The following is a 26,322-nucleotide window of genomic DNA, read 5'->3' as shown; positions in this document are numbered from 1 at the left end:
GCTTATTCGGGACAATCGAATTTATTGGGAATATCTCGGAACATAGAATAAGGAACTTGAGACAACCATACTTGAAACTTACGGGGACATCATGGAATTCATTTTTAAGAGAGTAGTTTAACCAACATACCTCGCGTTGAGCTTTCCTTTAATTACTTCAACGTTCCGGAAATTCTAGCAATCCCAATCTATTTTGAAACATAACAAAATTGAACACAAATTAGGAAGATATTCATGGTTTTAGCTCCTTTGAGCATTTTATCAAACACTAGGTGTGCAAATTTGGCTACAAGGTTCTTCTACAAGATTTCCTTCACTCCACAACCCAATCCTTACTTATTTGAGCTCAAGAATCTTCCTACAAACCTTATTGGTACAAGAATATATACATAATACTCTTACACCCAAGAATCATACACTCAATCACTCATCTTTTACCCCAAACTTGAAATTGAAGACTAGAGGTTTGAATCTTACCTCTTGAGTGAATATCTTGTGAGATTTCCTTATTGGATTTCAAGGATTGAACAAGATCTTGATGAACAAAATACCTCATCTACTCCCTATCTCTAGAACACTCTCATTATCTCTAAAATCATGAGATAATTACCCCAAAATAAGCCCAAAGCATATTTATCAAAATGGGGTCGAGTTATGAAAATAGAAAAATGGACCCTCCGAACTCAGGTCTGCGGTCGCACAATAAACTGCATAATGGGTATGCGTGTCGCACAATGGATCGCAAATCTGATGCCTAGAACTAGGCTGTACTGGTCAGGTCTGCGACTATTTTGCGATTTGCAGACCACTTTTGCGATCGCATAATGATTTTGCGGTCGTACGTCTAACCGCAGAATCACATTCTTCCAGCCTTTGGTAATTTGGTGATAACTTATTGTAGGAGTGTCCAAATGTTGAACGGTTTGAAGTGTTAGAAACTAGACTCGAAGATCTTTCATTTGATATGTTTCGCAACATATAACTCTTTATATATATGTATATATGATTGTTGAAAGTTTAGTCTTGTGCGTACTCATTTTGAACTTTAGTCTATCATGTAATTTCCAACTTGACTTAGACTTAGGGCTCTCCTTAGACCCCACACCACTTATAGTATGCCTCGTACACTTATTGTAATATCCAATTGATATTCATCATATTAATAGTTCTCGTCTCCACACAAAATAATATAATTAGTGCACATCAACTTTTTTAATAACGCTTAAGTATTTCGAAGTATTTTGGGGTATTACACATTAGGCACGTGCCTACAACAACACGCTTTAAATATTTTCAAGTGCATAAATAATTTAATGATGAGAATGAACTTGTGTGAGAGTGTTAGAACATAATTGTGAAGACTATTGATTTGATCAAACGATGTTTATGATGTTTCTATTTATTATTTACCGTCACGTGAAAATATAGTTTATGTAGGGGACCAAATGAATAATGAATTTACTGGCGACCTATTCGACTTTTAGTGGCGGCATAGTCAATATTGAGTGGCTACTAAAATTGCTAAACAACACAAATAATTACGTCTAAAATTTTAGGGAGATCGTCAAAGAATAATTACATTAATTGTGACCTATTCGACTTTTGTAGCGAGTACAGTTGCTATAAAGTGTGAGGATTTATGTGACTAAAGTCAACATAAAATTAAGGCTAGTGTAGCAAAGAGACTAGTTATTTTTAAAGGATAAATTCTCTTTCTTTATAAAGTCAAAGGGTCGCCACTAAAGACCAATATAGTGGGTCGCCACCAGAAGGGGCGGCCAACCATTCAGACTTCTAGTTACCACAAATACTATTTTTTTTTATAGATAAATTACCTTTTTTATTTTAATTCAAGTCATATCTATTTGCTTTAGACTTTCATTACATCAAAAATCAAATTCAATGAATATTTATTTTTGAGTTCCTTGAAAAGATTAGTCTTGCGTGTCCATCTATATAATATAAGATATTTGCTTAATATTGTTTTGCTCCTAAAAGTGTATAGTATATTGTCCTTTCCGAATCTACGAGTAAATCACTGATTTGAGAACTGAACTAAATGATGATTTCGTTGTGAGTATGCATGCTATTTTGTGAGGAACTTTGGTGCATTACTAATTGATTTGAAGTATCGGGTGTGATTCATAAATTGAAGAACTTGCTAGATTTATTTATGTTTCTTTAATGCCCGTTTACCGGTGGAAGTCTCACTTATATGAGCTTGAGTAGGATTTGAAGATCCATCCAACAATTAAATATGTTATATTTCGGGCAATTTTCATCCTTCTTTTCTGTTTCCTCAATTGAAAGGTATTTTACTATCATAGATCGTCTATGTGTTATCTTGAAATTGCTCATATATTTATTTTTATCGCCTAAGTAATTTTCAGTTGATCACTTATGAGTTATTACCAGGATCGTTTTTTATAAAGTGAGAGATCCTGATGAAATTATAGATCGCTTCTGTATTATCTAGAAATCGTCTTATGCATTATTTACGATAGCTTAAGTTGTGATGACCCGATAGGTTATCTTTAAATTTAAAAATTATTTCTGTGTTCTAAAATCTCAAATAGCACCATTAAAATTTTCTCGACTTGCGTGTGCAGTCCGTAAATTTTTCGAAAAGTTTTTATGTGAAAAATTGATAAAAATGAGAAATAGTACTTTAAAACTCACTTAAGTTGACTTCGGTCAATATTTTTAACAAATAAATCCGGATCAGTATTTTGACGGTTCCGGTGAGTCCGTATCATAATTTTGGACTTGGGCGTATGTCCGGAATTAATTTGGAAGTCCCTAGCTTGAGTTATCGCTATTCGATGAAAACTAGAAATTTAAAGGTTTAAAGAATTTCTAAATTTGGCCATAATTGGGGTTTTATTAATACCGGGTCCTGATTTAGATTCCGAGAGTTCGATCAGCTTCGTAACAATATTTATGACTTGTGTACAAAATTTGAAGTTATTCTGAGGTGTGTAGGCAAGTTTTCCGTTAGTTTTTGAAAAACAAAAATAAAATAAAAAGTTTGATTTTATAAAGCTTGAATTTTTAAAGTTTGACCGGAGATTTGACTTTTGAGCAAACGACTCCGGAATAAAATTTTGATGATTCCAATAGTTTCGTATGGTGATTTCGAACTTAGGCGGATGTCCGTAGGACTATTCGGCGCATTTTGACGAAAGTTGAAAAATAGAAGATTTTTGGAAAGTTTGACCAGGGGTTGACTTTATTGATATCGGGATCTGAATTCGATTCTGAAAATTAGAATAGCTCCTGTATGTCATTTATGAATTGTGTGCCAAATTTGAAGTCATTCCAGATTCATTTAATACGTTTCAGCATGAGTTTTGTAAATTAAAAAGTTTGAAACTCCTATGTCCGAATCGAGGTGTGAATTGTAATTTCGACGTTGTTTGGCGTGATTTGAAACCCCCGAGTAAGTCTGTATTATATTTCCGGACTTGTTAGAATATTCGGACGAGGTCCCGAGCGGCTCGGGTGAGTTTCGGACCATTTTTAGGCCATTTTTAACTGATGGTTTTTTGCTACAGTAGTATGCGAATTTCTGATGCACATAGCTGACTTTGGAAACTTATATCTAGCAATATATAAAGGGCTCTGGAGAATATCAAAGCATGAAAGTTGTAGTCCTCTGCTTCTAGTTTCCAGAAAGGTAAAACATTCATCATTAAGACATTTGTACAGAATGTTATGGTCGATTTACTGAAGGCTGGTACTACAATTTTTGTCTACAGCAGTATGCGAAACTTCTCATGCACACAACTGACTTTGGAAGCTTATATCTCGCAATCTATAATGAATCTGGAGATTTTCAAAGCATGAAAGTTGTATCCCTTTGATTCTAGTTTCCAAAAAGATAACCCATTCATCATTTGGACATTTGTACAGAAAGTTATAATCGATTTACTGAATGTTGGTAGCAGTTTTTATTTGCCTAGAAATATGAGACAAAGTCGCATTTCACACATGCGACTTGCCTAGGCAGAATGATTAAAATCGAAAGTTTGCCATTTTTACTCATTTTTGAGTTTTGAGTCTCGGATTTGGGCTATTCCAAAGGGAGTTTTCACGAATTCGACTTGGGTAAGTGTTCTATATCTGCAAGTGATTGTATTTCATAAATCCATGTTTATATTCATCGTTTATTTCGGATTTAGATGGATGAAATTGAAATTTTTGTCAAACTTTCCAAAAACGAAAATTTAGGATTTGAAAAACAATCTGATGTCAGAATTCGATAACTTTAGTGTGGTTGAACTCGTATCGGAACGGTTTCCGGATTCCGTAATGTTTCATCGGGTTCCGAAAAGTGGACCCCACGTTGACTTTTGGTTGAATTTTTCCACAAAGACTTAAATTAAGTCTCTTTCGAATTATGAATAATTTCTAAAGCTCCAATTGAATTGTTGGCCAATAATTTGATAGGTTTGGTTGGTTTGGAGACTAATTCAAAAGGAAAAGCTGTGGTCGAGTGATCAATTAAAATTGTGAAATGAGGTAAGTGTCGTGGTTAACCTTGACTTGAGGGAATAGAACCCTTGAATTATTATTTAAGTGAATTTCATGCGTAACGACAAATAGGCGAGGTGACGAGTGCCTATATGCCGTCAATAATTGATTGTTTGCATATTTATCTGAAAATCATAGATTATTTTAAATCATAAATTAAGTATTATATTAATTATTTTCTCATATTTCTTGCCCAATATAATGTCTTGAATTCATGCTATAATTTGCTACGTGCTTACTTGATTTATGTGCCTTAAATGCTACTTGCCATTTAGCATATTAAATTGCCTATTTTCTCTCTGATTTCCACAATTAATTGCTACTTCTCATTACTTGTTTCCTAAATAAATTATAATGATTGTATGCTTTGTTGCCTTAATTGCTACTTGCTCGGATTCAGCTATTCAGAGGAGACATGAGGTATATCTACACGACGTTTGCAGCTCTGAAGTCTCCTTCTACTTTATCTTAGATGTGTATCTCTTTCAGACAACTTTATTTTTATTCAGACCTTTATTTATATTATTCTAGTAGCCCGTGCACTTATGACACCAGTTCTGGGATGGTTTTTAGACATTGTTAACATTATGGTTATTTACTTTATTTCAGATTTTATTCTAGTTATTAGTTTCTTTATTATTAATTAAATTAAATTGTTAAAAAAATGGTTAATATCATTCCAACTTTGGCTTGCCTAGCTAGTGAAATGTTAGGCGCCATCACGGTCCCGATGGTGGGAATTTCGGGTCGTGACAAGTTAGTATCAGAGCAGTAGGCTACTTAGGTCTCACGAGTCATGAGCAAGCCTAGTAGAGTCTGAAGGATCGGTACAGAGACGTCTGTACTTATCTCTCAAAGGCTATGAAGTTTAGGAACAATATCACTTCTTTGTTATTCTATCGTGCGATTTTTATTCTATCATCGATGATTGAACCATTCTATTCTTGTTCTCTCACAGATGGCGAGACCGCGTGCTACATCAACCACCGGATAGGAGCCAGAGCCCCTGGTGGCAACTATGACCAGGGGTAGAGGCCGAGGTCACGCTAGAGGTTGAGGTAGAGGCAGAGGTAGAGCTAAGTCTACAACTGGAGCAACAACATCTGTTGTAGAACCTCATGTGGATTTGGAAACGGAGGTTCCAGCTCAGACAGTACCTGTTGGACAAGTCCAGGTCCCAGAAGGAATCATAGCTACTCCAGTACTTCAGGACGCAATAGTTCGTTTGGTTAGCCTAATGGAGGGTGTGGCCCATAATGATACATTTCCTGTGGCACCAACTGTCTGACAGGCTGGAGGAGGAGCACAAATTCCCATTACTCTCGCACTAGAGCAGATGGCTCTCCAGAATCAGGCTCCAGCCGTCCCGCCAGTTGGGGTAATTCAGCCGATGGTTGCGGCACAGGTCGGTGATAGGCCCACCATGTCTTCTGAGGCCTTATTGAGACTGGAAATGTTTACTAAGCTCTTTCCAGTTCACTTTAGTGGTACACCTTCCGAGGAGCCACAGGATTATCTTGACCGCTACCATGAGGTGCTACAGACTATGGGAATAATTGAAAGCAACGTAGTCGATTTTGCTGTATTTCAGATGACGAGTTCCGCCAAGAGGTGGTGGAGAGATTATATGTTGACCAGACTAGCTGGGTCACCTGCACTTACTTGGGACCAGTTCTCACAGCTATTTTTGGAGAAGTTTATTCCTATTACACTAGAAGAGGAATACCGCATACGGTTTGAGCATCTCCAGTAGGGTAGTATGACTGTTACCCAATATGAGACCCGATTTGTTGACTTAGAACGTCATGCCATCGTCTTGATTCCTACTGAAAAGGAGAGAGTGAGGATATTCATTGATGGACTTACTTATACTATCAGGCTTCAGATGGCCAAGGAGGTAGGGGTGATATTTCCTTCCACACAGGCGTGAATAATGCTAAGCGGATCGAGTTAGTTCGTGCTCAGGAGAGAGGGCTAGTGTCAGATAAGAGGCCCCGTCATTTCGGTAATTTCAGAGGCGCCTCATCTGGAGGCAGGGGTACTTATGTTAGGGGTCATCCTCCCAGGCTATTTTATTCATCACTTTAGGAATCTCATGGTGATTCAGGGAGTCATGGTCATATTATAATTTACTCTAGGAAGCCATCATTTAGTGCACATACAGCTCCTATTAGTGCATCACCGCTCCAGAGTCACTACAACGGTTATCCGGCCCGTTCGGGTCAGCTTCAGCTTCAACAACCACAACAACATGATGGGTGTTATGAGTGTGGGAACATTGGTCACATTAGGAGATATTGGCCTAGGTTGTCAAGAAACAGATCTCAGCAGGATTCTCATGCCATCACTCCAGCACTGGTTGCTCTACTGCCCGCCCAGCCAACTAAGTGCGGGGGCCAGATAGCTAGAGGTGGAGGTCATGCTATAAGAAGTGGAGGCCAGCCAGTTAGAGGTCGTCCCAGGGACGCGATTCAGAGTGGTGAGGCCCAACCCTAATTATATGCTTTTCTAGCTAGGCCTGAGGCCGAGTCATCTGATGCCGTGATCACTAGTATTGTTCCAGTTTGCCATAGATGTGGTTCAGTTCTATTTGATCCGGGATCTACTTATTCCTATGTGTCATCCTATTTTGCTTCATATCTGGTTGTGCCTCGTGATTATCTGAGTGCTTCTATGTGTGTGTCTACACCGGTAAGAGATTCTATTGTGGTAGATCATATCTATCGTTCGTGTGTGGTTACTATTGGGAGTCTTGAGACCAGCGTGGATCTTCTACTTCTTGATATGGTAGATTTTGATGTCATCTTGGGTATGGATTGGCTATCACCTTATTATGCTATATTAGATTGTCACGCCAAAACGGTGACCTTAGCCATGTCGGGGTTGCCTCGAATAGAGTGGAAAGGAACTCTTGGCCATTCCACCAACAGAGTTGTTTCTTATGTAAAGGCTCGACCTATGGTCGAGAAGGGCTATCTAGCTTATTTGGATTATATTCGTGATCCTAGAGCGAATGTTTCTTTTATAGATTCAGTCCCAGTTGTTCGTGAGCTTCCAAATATATTTCCTGAAGATTTACCGGGGATGCCACCCGACAGAGATATTGATTTGGCTCCGAGCACCCAACCCATTTCTATTCCACCATACCGTATGGCCCCACCGGAGCTAAATGAACAGTTACAAGACTTGCTTGACCAGGGATTCATTAGACCTAGTGTCTCGCCCTGAGGTGCACTAGTGTTATTTGTAAAGAAGAAAGATGGTTCAATACGTATGTGTATAGATTATCGGCAGTTGAACAAGGCTACTATCAAGAACAAGTATCCGTTGCCAAGAATTGATGACATATTCGATCAACTTCAGGGTGCTAATGTGTTTTCAAAGATCAATTTTAGGTCCGGTTACCATCAGTTGAAGATTAGGGCATATGATGTCCCTAAGACAGCTTTTCGGACTCGATATGGGCATTACGAATTCCTAGTGATGTCATTTGGGCTGAAAAATACCCCAACAACATTTATGGATTTGATGAACCGGGTATTCAATCCTTATTTGGATCCATTTGTGGTGGTATTCATTGATGATATCTTAATTTACTCCAGTATTCGAGAGGAGCATGAGCATCATCTTTAGATTGTGCTTTAGACTTTGAAGAATAATTAGTTATATGCCAAATTATCAAAATGTGAATTTTGGTTAGACTCAGTTGCCTTTTTGGGGCATGTCGTATCGGCATAAAGAATAAAAGTGGATCCTACGAAGATTGAGGTAGTTCATAATTGGCTTAGACTTACTTTAGCTATAGAGATCCGGAGTTTTTTGGGTTTGACAGGTTATTATCCCTGGTTTGTGGAGGAGTTTTCATCCATAGCATCCTCACTGACCAAATTGACCCAGAAGGGTGCCCTATTCAGATGGTCAGACGAGTGTGAGTTGAGCTTTCAGAAGCTCAGCTTGCAGAAGCTCAAGGCTACTTTGACTACGACACTAGTGTTGGTATTGCTCACATGTTCAGAATCTTATACGGTGTATTGTGATGCTTATCGCATTGGTATTGGTGCAATATTAGTGCAAGATGGCAGAGAGATTGCATATGCGTCGTGGCAGTTGAAGGTTCATGAGAAAAATTACCGTGTTCATGACTTAGAATTAGCAACCATTGTTCATGCGATGAAGATTTGGAGACATTACCTTTACGGTATCTCGTGTGAGGTATTCACTGATCATTATAGTCTACAATATCTATTCAAACAAAAAGATCTCAATTTGAGGCAGATAAAATGGTTGGAGTTGTTGAAAGACTATGATATCACCATTTTGTATCACCCCAGAAAGGACATTGTGGTGGCCGATGCTTTGAGTAGAAAGGTTGTGAGTATGGGCAGCCTTGCATATATTCCGGTTGGTGAGAGACAGTTAGCTGTAGATGTTCATACTTTGTCCAATCAGTTTGTGAGTTTAGGTGTTTTCGAGTCTAGTCGGATTCTAGCTTGCACAGTCACTCAGTCTTCCTTGTATAAGCGTATCAGGGAGCGACAGTATGATGATCCTCATTTGCTTGTACTTAAGGACACAGTGCAACACGGTGGTGCCAAACAAGTTTCTGTAGGGGAAGATGGAGTTCTGCGGATGTAGGGTCGTATTTGTGTGCCTAATGTGGATGGGCTTCGTGAATTATTTCTTGAGGAGGCCCACAGTTCCCGCTATTCTATTCATCCAGGTGCCGCCAAAATATATCAAGATTTGCAGAAACATTATTGGTGGAGGAGAATGAAGAAGGATATAGTTGCATATGTAGCCCGGTGTTTAAATTGTCAGCAAGTCAAGTACGAGCATTAGAGACCTGGTGGTTTACTTCAGAAGTTAGAAATTCCTGAGGGGAAGTGGGAGCGTATCACTATGGATTTTGTTGTTGAACTCCCATGGACTCAGAGAAAGTTCAACGTGGTATGGGTCATTGTGGACAGGTTGACCAAGTCAACACATTTCATTCCAATAGCAGTTACCTATTCTTTAGTGCAGTTAACAGAGATTTACATCCGCGAGATTATCTGCCTTCACGGTGTGCCCATGTCTATCATTTGTGATTGAGGTACACAGTTCACCTCGCACTTATGGAGGGCTGTACAACATGAGTTGGGCACGCGGGTTCAGTTGAGTACAACATTTCATTCTCAGACTGGCGGACAGTCCGAGCGCACTATTCAGATATTGGAAGATATGCTTCACGCTTGTATTATAGACTTTGGAGGTTCTTGGGATCATTTCTTGCCACTTGCAGAGTTTGCCTATAATAACAACTACCAGTCGAGCATTCAGATGGATCCATATAAAACATTATATGGGAGGCGATGTCGTTCTCCAGTTGGCTGGTTTGAACCAGGAGAGGCTCAATTGTTGGGTACCGATTTGGTACAGGATGCCTTGGATAAGGTCAAGATTATTCAGGATCGATTTTGCACAGCTTAGTTTAGGCAAAAGAGTTATGCTGACCATAAAGTTCGTGATATTGCATTCATGGCTGGAGAAAGAGTATTGCTCCGGATTTCACCTATGAAAGGCGTAATGAGATTCAGAAAGAAGGGAAAGTTGAGCCCTAGGTATATTGGACCCTTTGAAATTCTTGAAAGGGTGGGTGAAGTAGCCTACATGTTTGCACTACCACCTAATTTATCAGCAGTTCATCCGGTGTTCCATGTGTCTATGCTCCAGAAATATCATGGTGATGCATCCCTTGTGTTAGATTTCAGCTCAGTCCAATTGGACAAGTATTTGACTTATGAGGAAGAGCCGATAGCTATTCTAGCCTGACAGGTCCGACAGTTGAGGTCTAAGAGTTATCCTTCAGTTCAGGTGCAATGGAGAGGTCAGCCGTTTAAAACATCTACCTGGGAGTCCGAGTCGGACATGCAGAGTAGATATCCACACCCTTTCACCAGCTCATGTAATTTTCTAATTTCGTTTGAGGACGTACGATTGTTTTAGAGGTAGAGAATGTGATGACCCGATAGATCATCTTTAAATTTAATAATTATTTATGTATTCTAAAACCTCAAATAGCACCATTCAGATTTTCTCGACTTGCGTGCGCAGTCCGTATTTTTTTTTCCGGATAGTTTTTATGTGAAAAATTGATAAAAATGAGAAATAGTGCTTTAAAACTCACTAAAGTTGACTTCAGTCAACATTTTTAATAAACGGACACGGATCCGTGTTTTAACGGTCCCGTTGGTCTGTATCATAAGTTGGGACTTGGGCGTATGTCCGAAATTTAATTTGGAAGTCCCTAGCTTGGGTTATCGCCATTCGACGGTAATTAGAATTTTAAAGGTTTAAAGAATTCCTAAATTTGGCCATAATTGGGGTTTTATTGATACCAGGTCCTGATTTGAATTCCGAGAGTTCGATCAGCTTCGTAACAATATTTATGACTTGTGTACAAAATTTGAAGTTATTCCGAGGTGTGTAGGCACGTTTTCCGTTAGTTTTTGAAAAACAAAAATAAAACAAAAGGTTTGATTTTATAAAGCTTGAATTTCTAAAGTTTGACCGGAGATTTGACTTTTGAGTAAACGACTCCGGAATGAATATTTTATGATTCCAATAGCTTTGTATGGTAATTTCGGACTTAGGCGGATATCCGTAGGACAATTCGGCGCATTTTGACGAAAGTTGGAAAATAGAAGATTTTTGGAAAGTTTGATCGGGGGTTGACTTTATTGACATCGGGGTCGGAATTCAATTCTGAAAATTAGAATAGCTCCTGTATATCATTTATGACTTGTGTGCCAAATTTGAAGTCGTTCTGGATTCATTTAATACGTTTCGACATGAGTTTTGTAAATTAAAAGGTTTGAAACTCCTAAGTCCGAATAGAGGTGTGAATTATAATTTTGACGTTGTTTGACGTGATTTGAAACCCCGAGTAAGTCCATATTATGTTTCGGGACTTATTAGAATATTCAGACGAGGTCCCGAGGGGCTCGGGTGAGTTTCAGACCATTTTTAGGTCATTTTTGGCTACATGAGTGTGCAAATTTCTGATGCATAGAGCTGACTTTGGAAGCTTATATCTCGCAATATATAAGGGATTTGGAGAATATCAAAGCATGAAAGTTGTAGTCCTCTGCTTCTAGTTTCTATAAAGGTAATCCATTTATCATTAAGACATTTGTACATAAAGTTATGGTCAATTTACTGAAGGCTGGTACTACAGTTTTTGGCTACAGCAGTATGCGAAACTTTTGATGCACAGAGCTGACTTTGAAAGCTTATATCTCGCAATCTATAAGGAATATGGAGATTTTCAAAGCATGGAAGTTGTATCTCTTTGATTCTAGTTTCCATAAAGATAAACAATTCATCATTTGGATATTTGTACAGAAAGTTATGATCGATTTACTGAAGGCTGGTAGCAGTTTTTATTTGCCTGGAAATATGAGACAAAGTCGCATTTCACACATGCGACTTGCCTAGGCAGAATGCTTAAAATCGAAAGTTTGCCATTTTTACTCATTTTTGAGTTTTGAGTCTCGGATTTGGGCTATTCCAAAGGGGGTTTTCACGAATTTGACTTGGGTAAGTGTTCTATATCCGCAAGTGATTGTATTTCATAAATCCATGTCTATATTCATCGTTTATTTCGGATTTAGATGGATGAAAAACAAAAATTTAGTATTTGAAAGACAACCCGATATCAGAATTCGATAATTTTAGTATGGTTGAACTCGTATCAGAACGGATGTTCGAATTCCTTAATTTTAAGCCGGGTTCTTAAAAGTGGGCTCCACATTAACTTTTGGTTGACCTTTTCAAAAATGACTTAAATTAAGTCTCTTTCGAATTATGAATAATTTTTAAAGCTCCAATTGAATTGTTGGCCAATAATTTTATAAGTTTGGTTGGTTTGGAGACTAATTCAAAAGGAAAAACTATGGTCGAATGATCACTTGAAATTGTGAAACGAGGTAAGTATTGTGGTTAACCTTGACTTGAGGGAATATAACCTTTGAATTATTTGTTATGTGAGTTTCATGCGTAATGACGTATCGGCGAGGTGAGGAGTGTCTATACGTCATCAAGAATTGATTGTTTGCATATTTATCTGAAAATCATAAATTATTTTAAATCATGAATTAAGTATTATATTAATTATTTTTCTCATATTCCTTGCCCAATATCATGTCTTGAATTCATGCTATAATTTGCTACGTGCTTACTTGATTTATGTGCCTTAATTGCTACTTGACATTTAGCATATTAAATATTAAATTGCCTATTTTCTCCCTGATTTTCATAATTAATTGCTACTTATCATTACTTGATTCCTAAATAAATCATAATTATTGTATGATTTGTTTCCTAATAATTTCTTATTGAATGTGGTATTTATTGGAGTATTTTTACATTAAGTGTTGTTAAATTATATTGTTGGAGCGGGTTGCACGCCGCAACCGATTTTATTTTAAGTTTATTTTGTTGGCGGGTTGCACGCCGCAACGGAATTTAATTGAAAGACTATATTGTTGGATCGGGTTGCATGCCACAATGTATTTTATTCTATGTTTATATTGTTGGAGGGAGTTCCACTCTGCAACGGAAATTAATTAAAGGATTATATTGTTGGAACGGGTTGCTCGCCGCAACGGAATAGTAAAAGAAATGATTGGCTATGACTGTTGAATTGACTTCAGTTATTGATATGACTTAACTGGCTTACCTCTATTCCTGTTATTATTATTATTATTATTATTTTTGCTTACAGGTTACTGTAAGTGACCTGCCTTAGTTTCGTCACTACTTCGTCGAGGTTAGGTTCGGCACTTACTGAGTACATGAAATTGGTTGTACTCATACTACACTCTGCACTTCTTGTGCAGATACCGGAGTTGGTCCTAGCGGTACACAATAGACTTGCTCGGAATCATCTATTCAGAGGAGACTTGAGGTATAGTTGCATGACGTTTGCAGCTCTGAAGTTCCCTTCTACTTTATCTTAATTGTGTATCTCTTTCAGACAGTTTTATTTTATTCAGACCTTTGTTTGTATTATTCTAGTTGCTCGTGCACTCGTGACACCAGTTTTGGAAAAAATTTTAGACATCACTTACATTATGGTTATTTACTTTCAGATTTTATTCCAGTTATTAGTTTCTTTATTATTAATTAAATTAAATTGTTAAAAAAAATGGTTAAAATCATTCGAATGTTGGCTTGCCTAGCAAGTAAAATGTTATGTGCCAACACGGTCCCGAAGGTGAGAATTTCGGGTCGTGACATAAGTGATCTCTGATTGATTGCTTTTTAGTCATTATCAGGATTATTTTCTTATAAAATGGGAAATTCTTATAAAATCATAAATCGCATATGTGTTACTTAGAAATCGCTCGTATATTTTTTAAGATCGCTTAAGTGATCTCCAATTGATCTATTTATTAGTTGTTATCATGATTTATTTTTTACACAATGGGAGATATTAATGAAATCATAGATGGGCTATGTCTTATCTAAAAATTGCCCTTGTTTTATTTATACTTCCCTAAGGGTCTCCAATTTATTGTTAATTAGTTATTACTAGTATAAATTTATTATAAAGTGTGAGATACTGGTAAAATCATAGATCGCCTATGTGTTATCTAGAAATAGCCCTTGTGTTATTTGTGATCGTCTAAGTGATATCTCCGGTTGATCTCTTATTAGTTATTACTAGGATCATTTCTTATAAACTAGTAGATCCTAATAAAATTATAAATCACCTAGTAATAAAATTATTACTAGGTCATGAATTATCTATAATTGACCCATGTATTATTTGTTATTGCCTAACATGGGTTGATGCAGACGACACTTGGGGTGCTTGTTTTCCTAACGAGCTTGCTTTGCTCCTTGCAACTGGTCCAAAGCTTCCAAAAGTAACATCGAGGATGCTTTCCACATCAGCATAGAACCTGGAATTAGCAGCTTTGGGTGGAAGTTGAACTAGAGTTGATTTTCTTTGAAACCATTTCAATGTTCTTGAACTTTGGTGATTGAAAAGTTGAGATGAGAGATAGAGATTGTCCCACTGGACGTGCCAGAATTTGTAGACAATAAATTGCGTCGAGAAAATAAAATCAGGCTGAAAAATATTGCAACAATCATAATATTTTATTTCAAATAATTGTGTGTTACAATCTCTATGAATCCTCTCATTCTTCTTTTCAACAGTAAATAAAAGAGCCTTTGAGCTTAATCTTGAATTTTATTTTATTTTAATCCAAGTGCTTGAGGTCTAATCTTGATCTTGACATATTTTTAATCCAAAGACTTGCAGCTTGTTCTTGAATCTTCGTCTTGATCTTTTAATCCTTAGAACACTTGAATGCTTATAGATTTTAGAGAAATCTGCAGCGTTTGATCCACGAGCTCCCTCTTACTTCTTGTTATAACTTCTGGTGTCTTTTCTGAGTTATGAAGACTTCTATTTATAGTTGTGGGAGGGAAGAGTTATGATAAGAACAAACTCTTTACGACCAATCAAATTGAAGTGTGACTAGGCCGCATTTGATTGGTTAGAACATGCCACTTGCACACGTGGCGCGGTTTTATGAGCCATTTAACTTGACTTGGCATGCCTTGTCATTTTGACACGTGGGACAATCCTATTGGCTCTTCCATTTGACTTGGAGCGCCACATCATTTGACATGTGGCACCAAATTGGGCCTTTAGGAAGATGACATCTTGGGCTTAATGAAGTGAGCTCATTACTTTTGTTACGCCCCAAAACCCAGGAGCGCGATCGACGCTCAACCGAGTGAACCCGACCGAGCAAGCCTATTAGATTTCCTTCTACCCAAACTCATTCATGAATAAAGAGAATATATATATTTTCTTTGATCAACCAATAAAGTGATCATGTCTGCAATACCAATTTCTTACTATCAATTACTTTATTTTAAAATCTCAATTCCAAACACATTTTTTATAATCTGAAGTGAAAATGGTAATTCAAGCACAACACATGAGTTTGACTTTCCCAACACCATTATACAATCCACACTATGTCTACGGAGCCTCTATAGATAAAGATGAGTACAATGATAATGCCGACAACAAGGCTCCGGCTATACCTCAAACAGAATACACAAAGAACAAAAGATACATGACCCCGGGATGAGGTGGGGCTCACCAAGTCAACTAGGAAGAAGGTGTACTGCTATCATTCATCAATATCTCCTGCTGCGGAACCACCTGCATCCATTTAAAGATGTAGCTATCCCGGCAGAAGGGATATTAGTACCGTTGAATAGTACTAGTATGAAAACTAAACACCAATTTAAGAATTTAGAAATACAAGATGAATATGATGAACCAGTGCAGCAATAGAATAATATAGATAACCGTTTAAACCAGAGCAAGCTTATTAAGAGCTATCAATAATATTTATAGGATTTAAGATGAGATCCTCTGTAACCATCTTCACATAAAGCGGCCCCACCGCCTCACCGGATGTATGCAGGTGGAGGTGTAAGTACAATACCACAACTCTACTCAAGCGGCCATGCTGCCTCACCCCAATGTATGTGGGTGGATGTATAACCACAGTACCAAGAACTTACACAAGCGGCTATGCCGCCTCACCTCAATGTTTGCGGGTGGAAATACATCAACGATACCAATACCAACACAAAGCGGCTATGCTGCCTCACCCCAATGTATGCGGGTGGAAATGCATCAATGATACCAGTACCAACACAAAGCGGCTATGCCGCCTCACCCTAATGTATGTGAGTGAAAATTCATCAATGATACCAATACCAACACAAAGCGGCTATGCTGCCTCACCCCAATGTATGCGGGTGGAAATGCATCAATGATACCAGTACCAACACAAAGCGGCTATGCCGTCTCACCCTAATGTATGCGAGTGGAAATTCATCAATGATTCCAATACCAACACAAAGCGGCTATGCCGCCTCACCCCAATGTATGCGGGTGGAAATGCATTAATGATACCAGTACCAACACAAAACGGCTATGCCGCCTCACCCTAATATATGCGAGTGGAAATTCATCAATGATACCAATACCAACACAAAGCGGCTATGCCGCCTCACCCCAATATATATATATATATATATATATATATATATATATATATATATATATATGTGGGTGGTGGTGCCACAACAATACCAAACTATACACAAAGCGGTTGTACCGCCTCACCCCAATGTATACGGGTGGAGGTGCAGTCCCACAATACCATAATCCCCATACAAAGTGGTCATGCTGCCTCACCCCACTATATACGGGTATGGGTGTATCACAATCACAATCTCTACACAACTTGCCATAATAACTTTCACGTAAATCACTAGAAATTATAACATGTGGATACACAACCCATAGTTTAGAACACATCCCCACTTTATAATGCAATATGATAAGAGCATTTGAAACACAAATTGAAATAAATAAATACATAAAATATGTTCACAATGTGACCAGATCAGCTAGTTTTGGGGCTCCATTCTAATTCAAAAGGAACTACGTGTCCTTTCTTTGCTATTTGTTTCGATAATAAAATATATATTAGCTAAAAGAAGATTACACACTAATTAACCTTTTGCTTTTGTGTTTAGCAATAAAATCTTACCTATCAATTCTGCTAATATTTTTAATACTTGGTCCTTCAACGTATCAAAAAGCGAAAATAGTACCAACAATTCACTCCATTATAAGTACTAGTATCCCTTAGTTGTGTCACATCACAGTTATTAAATTTAATTTTACTATTTAAATAGTAGCCATAACAAGGCAAAATTTGCTCTTAAAAAATGGCCACTACCGTCGTCTCCCCTCCATTAGGAATTAAACGAGTTGGCACTCACAACGGTACCTTTCATTGTGACGAAGCTCTAGGTTGCTTCATGATTCTCACGTCCAAATTTTACGATGCACAAGTTGTTCGCACCCGTGATCCTCATGTACATATCTTTTTGTTATCAACTCTACTTATGTGCAAAACAGAGTCAAAATTGATGTTGATCTTCCAATGTCATTCTTTTGCTACAACATACTATAGTAACTTTGAAAATCAATAATGTTAAGAAATATGGAGTAACTTTGAAAAATCTATTATGCCCTTGACGTTATAAATCATCTCATTTATGTAACACCTTCTATATACTATATACTATAATAATATATTTTCACCTAGATATTTTACTTATAATTAAAATAACTTTAAATTATTTTATTTATTATTTTTATAATATATCCATACATTTAATTTTTTCATGGCACTCAATATGTTTAATCATATTCAAACATGAACTATATAAAAACAATGAAAATACTTATTTAATATTTATTTGAAATAACAAAAATAGATTCGTTTAACAAATAATAGCTTTTTATAGTTAATAAGAATTTTAGAAAAAGTTTCAAAGATATTTGTATTTAATTAAGTTTTTTAAAGCTTTATCTATTAATATTATTTATTTGAAAGTATTAATCCAATGTGTCATTGTGTTAAATGTAAGTATTTTATTTATTGGATTAATTGGTATGGCTTGGCTGATAAATCAATGAGCTTTGATTTTATAATTTTTATTAAAAATATTTCATTAAGCATGGTTAAGAACGTGGACCTAAGATTTGTTCACGGTAATGTTACCGACAAATTTAATAATGCTACTTATATATGTTGAAAATTAATGTTAAGAAAAAATTAAATGTACGAATATATTATAAATAAAATAATATTAAGTTATTTAGGTTATAAATATTGGGTAAAAATATATTATATAGCATATAATATATGAGGTGTTGCATAAATGAGAGGATTTATAATTTCAAGGGCATAATAGATTTTTCAAGTAAAAGGATTGTAAAATCTGGTTAAAGTGACTATTATAATAACTGGAGCATAGTAAAATGATTTAGTGTAACAAAAGAAAAAGAAATGACTTTTGGGTAATGAACACAAAATTGAATGACTCTTACGTAACAAAAGAAAGAAAAATAACTTTTGGGTAATAAACACAAAGTTAAATGACCACCCATGAAAATTTTGTGCTTGATGCTGTGTTTGATGTTGGTGGAGTTTATGATCCCAGTCGAGATCGATATGATCATCGTCAGAAGGGATTTGAGGAAGTTTTTGGATTTGGCTTCACTACTAAGCTTAGCAGTGCTGGTTTAATTTACAAGGTAAACAACTAAATCTTAGTTACACCTATAATTAATTACAAACCTCTTATGTTGATTACTTTTAGCAAAATGCAGGTAAGGTTGCGTACAATAGATCTTTGTGGTCCAGCTTCCCGTATAACGAGAGTTTAGTGAATCGGGTTGCCTTATACGTTGATTACTTTAAAATTTTTCTTTTTCATGTATGTCCTATATTGCACTTCTAGCATTTTGGAAAGGAAATCATTGCAAAAGAAGCTCAACTTGACAAACTACATCCAGATGTGCAGAGGTTGTACTTAGCAATTTACAAAAACTTCATAGAGCTATCAACCAGTATTTCATGCTTAACATTTTATAACCCAATATTTTGTAGTACTCATTCCAAATTTATTTTTCTCCGGTTCTTACATTGTTGATATCATTTTCCTGTTGTTGTTATTTACTTGTTCCTATTCTTCCTCTCGAGCCGAGGGTTTTTCGAAAATAGCCTCTCTGCCCTCCAGGTTAGGGATAAGGTCTGCATACACATTACATAGACCTTACCCCACTTGTGGGATCCCACCGGACATCGGCGGATGCACATGGGCACTTGTGGGTGCTTAAGCACCCATTAACTTTGACCATATTTAGTAAATTACAAAGGCAACTGAACAAATATTTAGATAAATATTGAGTTAACATCCATAAGTAAATTCATTCTTCCTCTTCTTTTGGAGTCTTTATCGGCGAGCACCTATAATTTTAAAATTCTGGATCCGCCACTGCCACTGGGTTGCTGTTGTTGGTTGTTGTTACTCATTCCAAATTTGAGTTGCATCTACTAACAGGGGGAATTCACGATATAGTTCCAATGGTTCAGAGTGTGATCTTATTATATGTATACGTTTCGAATGTTCTTGTATATGTATATATAGTTCGACCCGTTCAGCTGAACTCACAGGACACGCTCTGAATCCGTTTATCTACTAAATGAACCGATGGATTTAACAGGCAGTGGATGCACATGATAACGGAATTAATCAGTACGACAACCAGAACCCGAAATATGTAATAAACACACAATTGCCTTCAAGAGTTTCAAGATTCAACTTGTATTGGAATGACAGTGATCAGTCCACGCAAAAGGAGAATCAAGCTTTTGAACTTGCTATGAAATTGGCTGGTGCCGAATTTCTATAAGTTAGTTTCGATCTCCTATTTACTATTTTCCATTACTTATAACTCTTCTGCACTATTAATGAAACATGTTTTGCTAATTAGGTTCTGGTTTAATAACTAGAGTATTCGTTACCACGCAAAATCATGGTTACCAGCAAGGTCAATTGTCAAGGAAGCTCTTCTAAAAGAAAGGATGTCGACCCAAGTGGAGAAATCGTGGTTTTATCACTAACTTGCCCAGTTAGTTCCATTTCACACTATTTCATTTCCTTTACAATAAATTCTACTCCAAGTTTTATAAATACTTCTCTAGCAACGCCCGTTTACCTTGTGGTGCAGTGGAAGTCTCACTTGTATGAGCTTGAGGAGGAGTTGAAGATTGATACAACAGTTAAATATGTTCTGTTTCAGGCAATTCTCATCTTATTCTTTTTTTTTTTCCCTGAATGGCAAAGTGTTTTACCGTTAGTAATAATATTTTGATTTTACCGTCCACTATACTTTTTTGGTTATTTATACCCTTGCCGCTAGTAAATTATTTTGTATTTGCCTTGAAGCTAGGGAAGCTCCTTCTTGAAGTATAACATAGGATAATTTTAAACAATAGTAAAATTAAAAGTAAAGGCGTATATTTGAAACTTTTCCGAAATATTTTGACACGTGGGAATTCGGTCAATCTATGTTAGAATTCCTTTAGAGTTTAGAGTCAGCGGCAAATAGGAGACTATTTGCTAACGATAAGAATATGAAAAGCTCTATAGTGTAACATAGGGTAATAAAATATTTCATGTAGTAAACGGTAAATTGGACTATTTTTATTTTTTGATTATTTCCCATACTATACATTAGGGGTGTACAAATAAAAATTGACAAACCGCACCAACCCGATAATCTGAGTCAAACCGAAAAAAAAATCAGACTATGGTTTGGTGTTGGAAAATTAAACCCGACCATATTTGGTTTGGTTTGGTTTTAACTAAAAAAAGTCAAACCGAAACCAAACTAACCCGGCATTATATGTATAGAAATTTTAAATATATTTAGTACATAAAAATATTTATGGTAGTGTGGTTTATAAATATTTCTTAAGTTTTTTCATATTTTTATCTTTTAACGTATTATTTCAAACTTGAACTTATAATTTTGGGATGCTCCAATAAGTTTTATAGTCCATAAATGTTAGTAACTCAAATAAATTCTAAACCAAAATCAAATCAATAGTAATGCTAATAAAAGACATTCAATTCAATTGTACTAGGAATGAAAATAGGTTTGGATATATATTTTTTAGTTTTTCCATGGTTTAGATAAAATGTATAACTTATTTTTCTTTTAGTGGTTAGTCATGTAAATAATAATACTTATCAGTCATAATTTTAAATTATGCTTGTTTTCATTATGGCTTATTAATAATCTTTATTTTATGCGATTTTATTATCTTTATTGTTGAATATTTTAGTACAATACCATCACTCATCTCATATTTATGTTATTTTATTAAAAAATACCTTATATAGTTCTGTCTTACTAGGATTAAAGAAATATTTAGAGCACAAATTTTATGTTTTGTGCTATGAAGATTTTATGAAAAAAAAAACCGAAAACTCTCGAAAATCCGAAAAAAACCAAGATTAAAAAATCCGACTTTTATTGGTTTGGTTTGGTATTTAGATTTAATAACCCGGTACAATTGGTTTGGTTTGGTAATTAGAAAATACAAACCAACCCGACTCATGTACAGCACTACGTATACACTCCATGAGTGAATGTCGATCGATTTCTGTAGTTTCAAATAAATATTGGAATCAAATGTATACTTCTTTTTTGTAGGACAAAAGAAGTAAGGATTGGGATGTTGAGGCAGTGCCAATAGCACCATACAAGTTTGAAAGCAGAAAAGCACTTCCAACCCAGTGGAGAGGTCTTACTAATGAAGAACTTTCAAAAGTGACTGGGATTTTTGGTTCTGTTTTTGTGCATATGAGTGGCTTTATTGGAGTTAATCATAGCTATGAAGGTGCACTTTCTATGGCAAAAGCAGGTCTCCAGCAGGGTTAATTCTTAAGTGAATTAATCGTCTTCCAATTTTTTACACTTCTTTCAACTAAGAATATAATTTGCCTCAAGTAACTCTAGCTAAACTATCTCATATCGATAAACTATGTATCAGCTCGTTTATATGGTTATGTTGTTTCCTGTCTTATTAATGTTATTGGAATATTGTTGTTTCAGTTGTAACTTTACATCTACTATAACTATCTTGTGGTTTGGAGATCACAATCTTCACTTGTTTGAATATATGGCTGTCCTTTTCTTTAATTAGGACAGTTGTATCTATAATATACATAATTTATTTTTTATTTTATTTCGGTACAATACGGAATACAATCAAACCTCTATATAACAACCTTCTTTGTTCGGGATGTTTTTGGCTATTATAGCGAAATGTTGTTATAGAGAACATATATTATAACATAGCATGAAATTAGTTCTATAAAACATGATTTTTATAGTGAATGATTGTTATATAGCGATATTGCTATAACGAAGTCCGACTGTATATATGATTCATGACATCTCTCTCCAAGGAGCACACATGAAAGAAACAATATTATATGCTGTTAATCACACTTTTGAAGAATAACAATATGTAGCACGTATAGAAAATAACAGCAGTACGCAAATTTGATAGTCTTAATTTCAAGCACTTACCACATTCTTTACTTTTTAGTCGTCAAATTTAGATGCAGGACATGGACATGTTAGGCTTTACTTTTGCATCACATAGCCAAAAGCCTCAAATAAAGAATCGTTCCTTTATAAATACTCCAATTTTGCAGTATTTCCTGATCTCAATGACATCTCACAAAATATATGGGGCCTTGACATAATGTTTTTTTTTAATGCAGTACGTAAAATAAACACCAAGTAGTTCTCGACACTAACTTGCTGGCAAGGCTAGCTCCCAACATTTTGTGAGATGTCACTTAAATCTTTGGTATTAAACAACAGTTCTTCATCCATGGTCTTTGGCCAAGTGATACAAAAGTAAGAAGCTTGAAACGTAAATGTGTTGCAACTAAATCTGAAGACCAAAAAGTAGAAAATGTGGTAATTACCAGTAATATTGTTATGTATTCAAGATATGTATGCAAGGATGAGATTTAATTTGAGGCTTTGGCTCTATTTATATTGCAGCTAGTAGTGTATCACACTAATAGCATTTTTCACACACAAATATCATTTATTACTAACAAGTTTCAATAACATGGGGGGTACGGTAGAGCACGAATTAAGGAAGAAGTCAGTTAGGAAAACAATATCACTCCTAAACCCAAACAACATAAAAATGAGAATTGGACCGGTAATTCACTCCATCTAAACCTCTACCTACTTGCCGAAACAAAAGAGATACCGATTTGCCTTCTTCTGAATTTTCTCTTCACAATTATTCTGCTGCTGCGCCTCTCTCTCTTGAAGATTAAATTTTGGGTTCGCCTCTGGCCACTAGCAGTAATAGTCGCAGGCCTTCCCCTGCGGACTAAACAAGTCTCCCACTGCATGTGGACTAAACAATTCAGACGAAGTTTGCCGGTTATTCGGCGTCTCTCTCTTTTGTATCAGTCTAGATTTCTAGAATACAAGTCCATCTAGGTTTCTAAAATTACAATAAGGCATTCAAGATCTTCTGCTACATAAGATTCCTTCTTCTATTAAGCTTGAATAAATGATCAACATTCACCAATTTTTAGAATTATTCATATTTAAGAAAAACAATTATGTTAATATTTAATATTCAATCATGATATGGGAACACACGTAACACTCATATACTAAAACAAGTACTCATTCAGAAGGACAAATAGAATTAGTGGTCAACTGACCACCCTTCGCCGGAAAATTATACTCCGTATAAGGTAAAATATTACTTGTTATTAATTAAAAATAGACTTTGAACACCCTTACATAGTCCTCTGACAAAGGTTTGAACACCCTTGTTGAATTTGCTGACTTCGCCACTGATAAGGCACTCCATGTGATGGTAGTAACTAAAGCAAATAATTAGTGATGTCTAAAAAAATGGAGAATAAATTATAGAGGAAGAACCTGTAACTCACTCCATCTAAACCTCTGCCTATTAGCAGAAAACAAAAAACAAAACAGATCGATCTGCCCTTCTCTCTCTTTCTTTGTCTCTCTCTGTACCCAAAGGCCGAAACTATTATGGCCACTAGTGGTAATGGTGGTCGGCCTTTCCCTGAGGATTTAGCGGTGGATATTCTACTCAGGTTGCCAGTGGAGTCCTTGTTGCTATTCAAATGCGTCTGCAAGAACTTGTACGAGATAATGAAGAGCCATAACTTCATCAGAGAACACATGAATTGGAACAGCAAGAACAAATCCCCTCAAATCTTGATTTATGATCATAGTGCCCCAGATGATTCCCCTCCAATCACTTTTATTTCGGTTTCAGATGTTGGTGTACTTGAAAATCCACCTGATTATCTCCAGGGCTTTAGAGGTATGACATACCTTTTAGGTTCCGTGGATGGCTTATTTTTGTTGGAGCGAGAAATTGATGGAAGCATATTCAGCATCTCCTTGTCATTCGAATCCTGCCACCAGGGAAGTGAGGCCCCTTCCTGCAGCCAATTTCAAGCTTCAACCATCTTTCAGACAAATCGACCGTCAATTTGGGTTCGGATTAGACCCCATGACTAATGACTACAAGGTTGTTTTGTTTCGGTCCTTCTGGGATGACATCAAAAATCATACTATCCCTCGACAATATGCAACAGTTTATTCTTGTTCTAGGGATTCGTGGAGAATCCCTGAACCTGCAAATCTCATACATGAATTTTGTGTAGAAGCCGTTGGTACTGCTTATTTAAATGGAACTTATTATTGGCTGCTATGCGGTGGGGGTTGTACTTCTGATGATTGTAGCGATCTTTCATTTGACTTTGGCAATGAGGTGTTTGTAGAGATCGGACGGCCAGATGTTGGGCGCGCGTTCAATCATTGTAATGTGAGACTGGTATTGCTTGATGACTTCATTGCCCTCATGACCGTTGTTGACGGATTTGTTTATGATATATGGGTAATGATCCAACCAGGTGTTTGGAACAAACAATGTACCTTTCAATGCACTTCAAATATAAGGTCTTGGTATTCTAGCGCTCTCATTTTTGTAAATAAACGTTCCCTCCTATTGGAATCTCCGATTTTGTCATCCAGGCCTGAGGAGAGCCATTTGGAAAATCACAGATGGTTGTTCCGTTCATTTTTATAAGGAGAGCTTAGTAACAATTAAACGAGAGAATGGAGAGCCGAACCACTGAAGCTTACAGACATATTTGACTCCTTGATTAAACTTTAAACAAGAGTGGATAATACGTTACCACTCAGCCTCAAGTTTCCCTAGCTAAGTTTGTCTCGTATCAGTAAAGCTTTCTGGTTTAAAGATCACATTCATGTTATTATTATTGCTGCTTTGTTTGAGATATAACTTTACAATTACTTATTTCTTTCTTGGAGATCATAATCTTCACTTGTTTGAATATATATCTATGATTGCCTTTTTTCTTTTCTTTTAGCGTTGCTGAACCTTTATAATATTTGAATATACCACATCATTAGGATTTAGGAGGCTTTTTTACATGATCGACCGAAGAGATGAATCGTTTGACAGAAGAATAGCCTTTGTCAGAGGCTACTGTTATATGTTATTTCTACAAATATTTGAATCAGGCGTGTTAATAAGTTTTGTATTATCTTCCTCCGTTATGAGAAGAAATCTTCTCCATTGTTTCCATATTGCTGTAGTCAGAAATTGAGTTCAAATATATAGGGTTGATTATCCCTTCGCTATTTTCTTTTTGAGGGGGGAAGAAAAAATAAAGAACCTAGCTTTCTTGCCTTTCAATTCCTGGGATGGGCAGTGGCGAAGCTACAGTTATGAAAGGGGTGTCAATCTTTGCTAGAAAATTACATAGGTTAAATTTTGTTTTTATTATGTATATATATTATATATTGAACCCTTTTAACTTTTTTGTGTGTTTACTTCGTTATAATTTGGTTTGACAACCTATACTGAAAAATCTGGTCCCGCCACTGATGATGGGTAAATTGTATGACTAAATCCCTTAGAATCCTGTTGGATCGGTTATCAAATTGAAAAATGGAAAAAAATAGTAGGAATAGGAAAGTACTGGCCTTGGCTAAACTCCCAAAGATGTTATAGGCAGATGAAAGTCAGTTGTGTATTGAAATGACTTTGATAAATAGCAAAAGGAACTTATGTTAACTTACCGGTTAACCATGGAAGACAAGTTAAGGTCTGTTAGGATTTCAACTTTAAATAATTTAAAAAAAACTAAAAAGAAAGTAATTAAAGTCAATAACGTAACTTATTTCTAAATGACCTTTTCCTACTGCTTCATGAACAAGGC

At 36.2% G+C, this 26,322-nt stretch overlaps 1 protein-coding gene and 1 pseudogene across 1 annotated transcript; both read left to right on the top strand.

The window, feature by feature from the left end:
• The first annotated feature begins 17,352 nt into the window (after positions 1–17,352).
• LOC104087839 (uncharacterized) lies at positions 17,353–21,928 on the top strand (annotated as a pseudogene).
• Positions 21,929–24,094: 2,166 nt separating this feature from the next.
• On the top strand, positions 24,095–25,163 carry LOC104087845 (F-box protein At2g40910-like). Its single transcript, XM_009592410.1, has 2 exons — positions 24,095–24,392; positions 24,457–25,163. Exons 1-2 carry the CDS (start codon positions 24,095–24,097, stop codon positions 25,161–25,163), a joined length of 1,005 nt encoding a protein of 334 aa, XP_009590705.1.
• The last annotated feature ends 1,159 nt before the right edge of the window (positions 25,164–26,322 follow it).

Source organism: Nicotiana tomentosiformis, chromosome 8, assembly GCF_000390325.3.
Source record: "Nicotiana tomentosiformis chromosome 8, ASM39032v3, whole genome shotgun sequence".
In the NCBI taxonomy this organism is placed as follows: Eukaryota; Viridiplantae; Streptophyta; class Magnoliopsida; order Solanales; family Solanaceae; genus Nicotiana; species Nicotiana tomentosiformis.
The sequence above is the reverse complement of the archived record's forward strand: the minus strand, read 5'-3'. Positions and strand labels throughout refer to the sequence as shown.

What these genes read in the sequence shown, in the direction of transcription:
- LOC104087845 (XM_009592410.1), top strand. Translation starts at nt 24,095, where the DNA reads ATGGCCACTAGTGGTAATGGTGGTCGGCCTTTCCCTGAGGATTTAGCG. An exon ending in TTATCTCCAGGGCTTTAGAG is followed by an intron (nt 24,393 to 24,456) that starts GTATGACATACC and finishes AATTGATGGAAG; the next exon opens with CATATTCAGCATCTCCTTGT.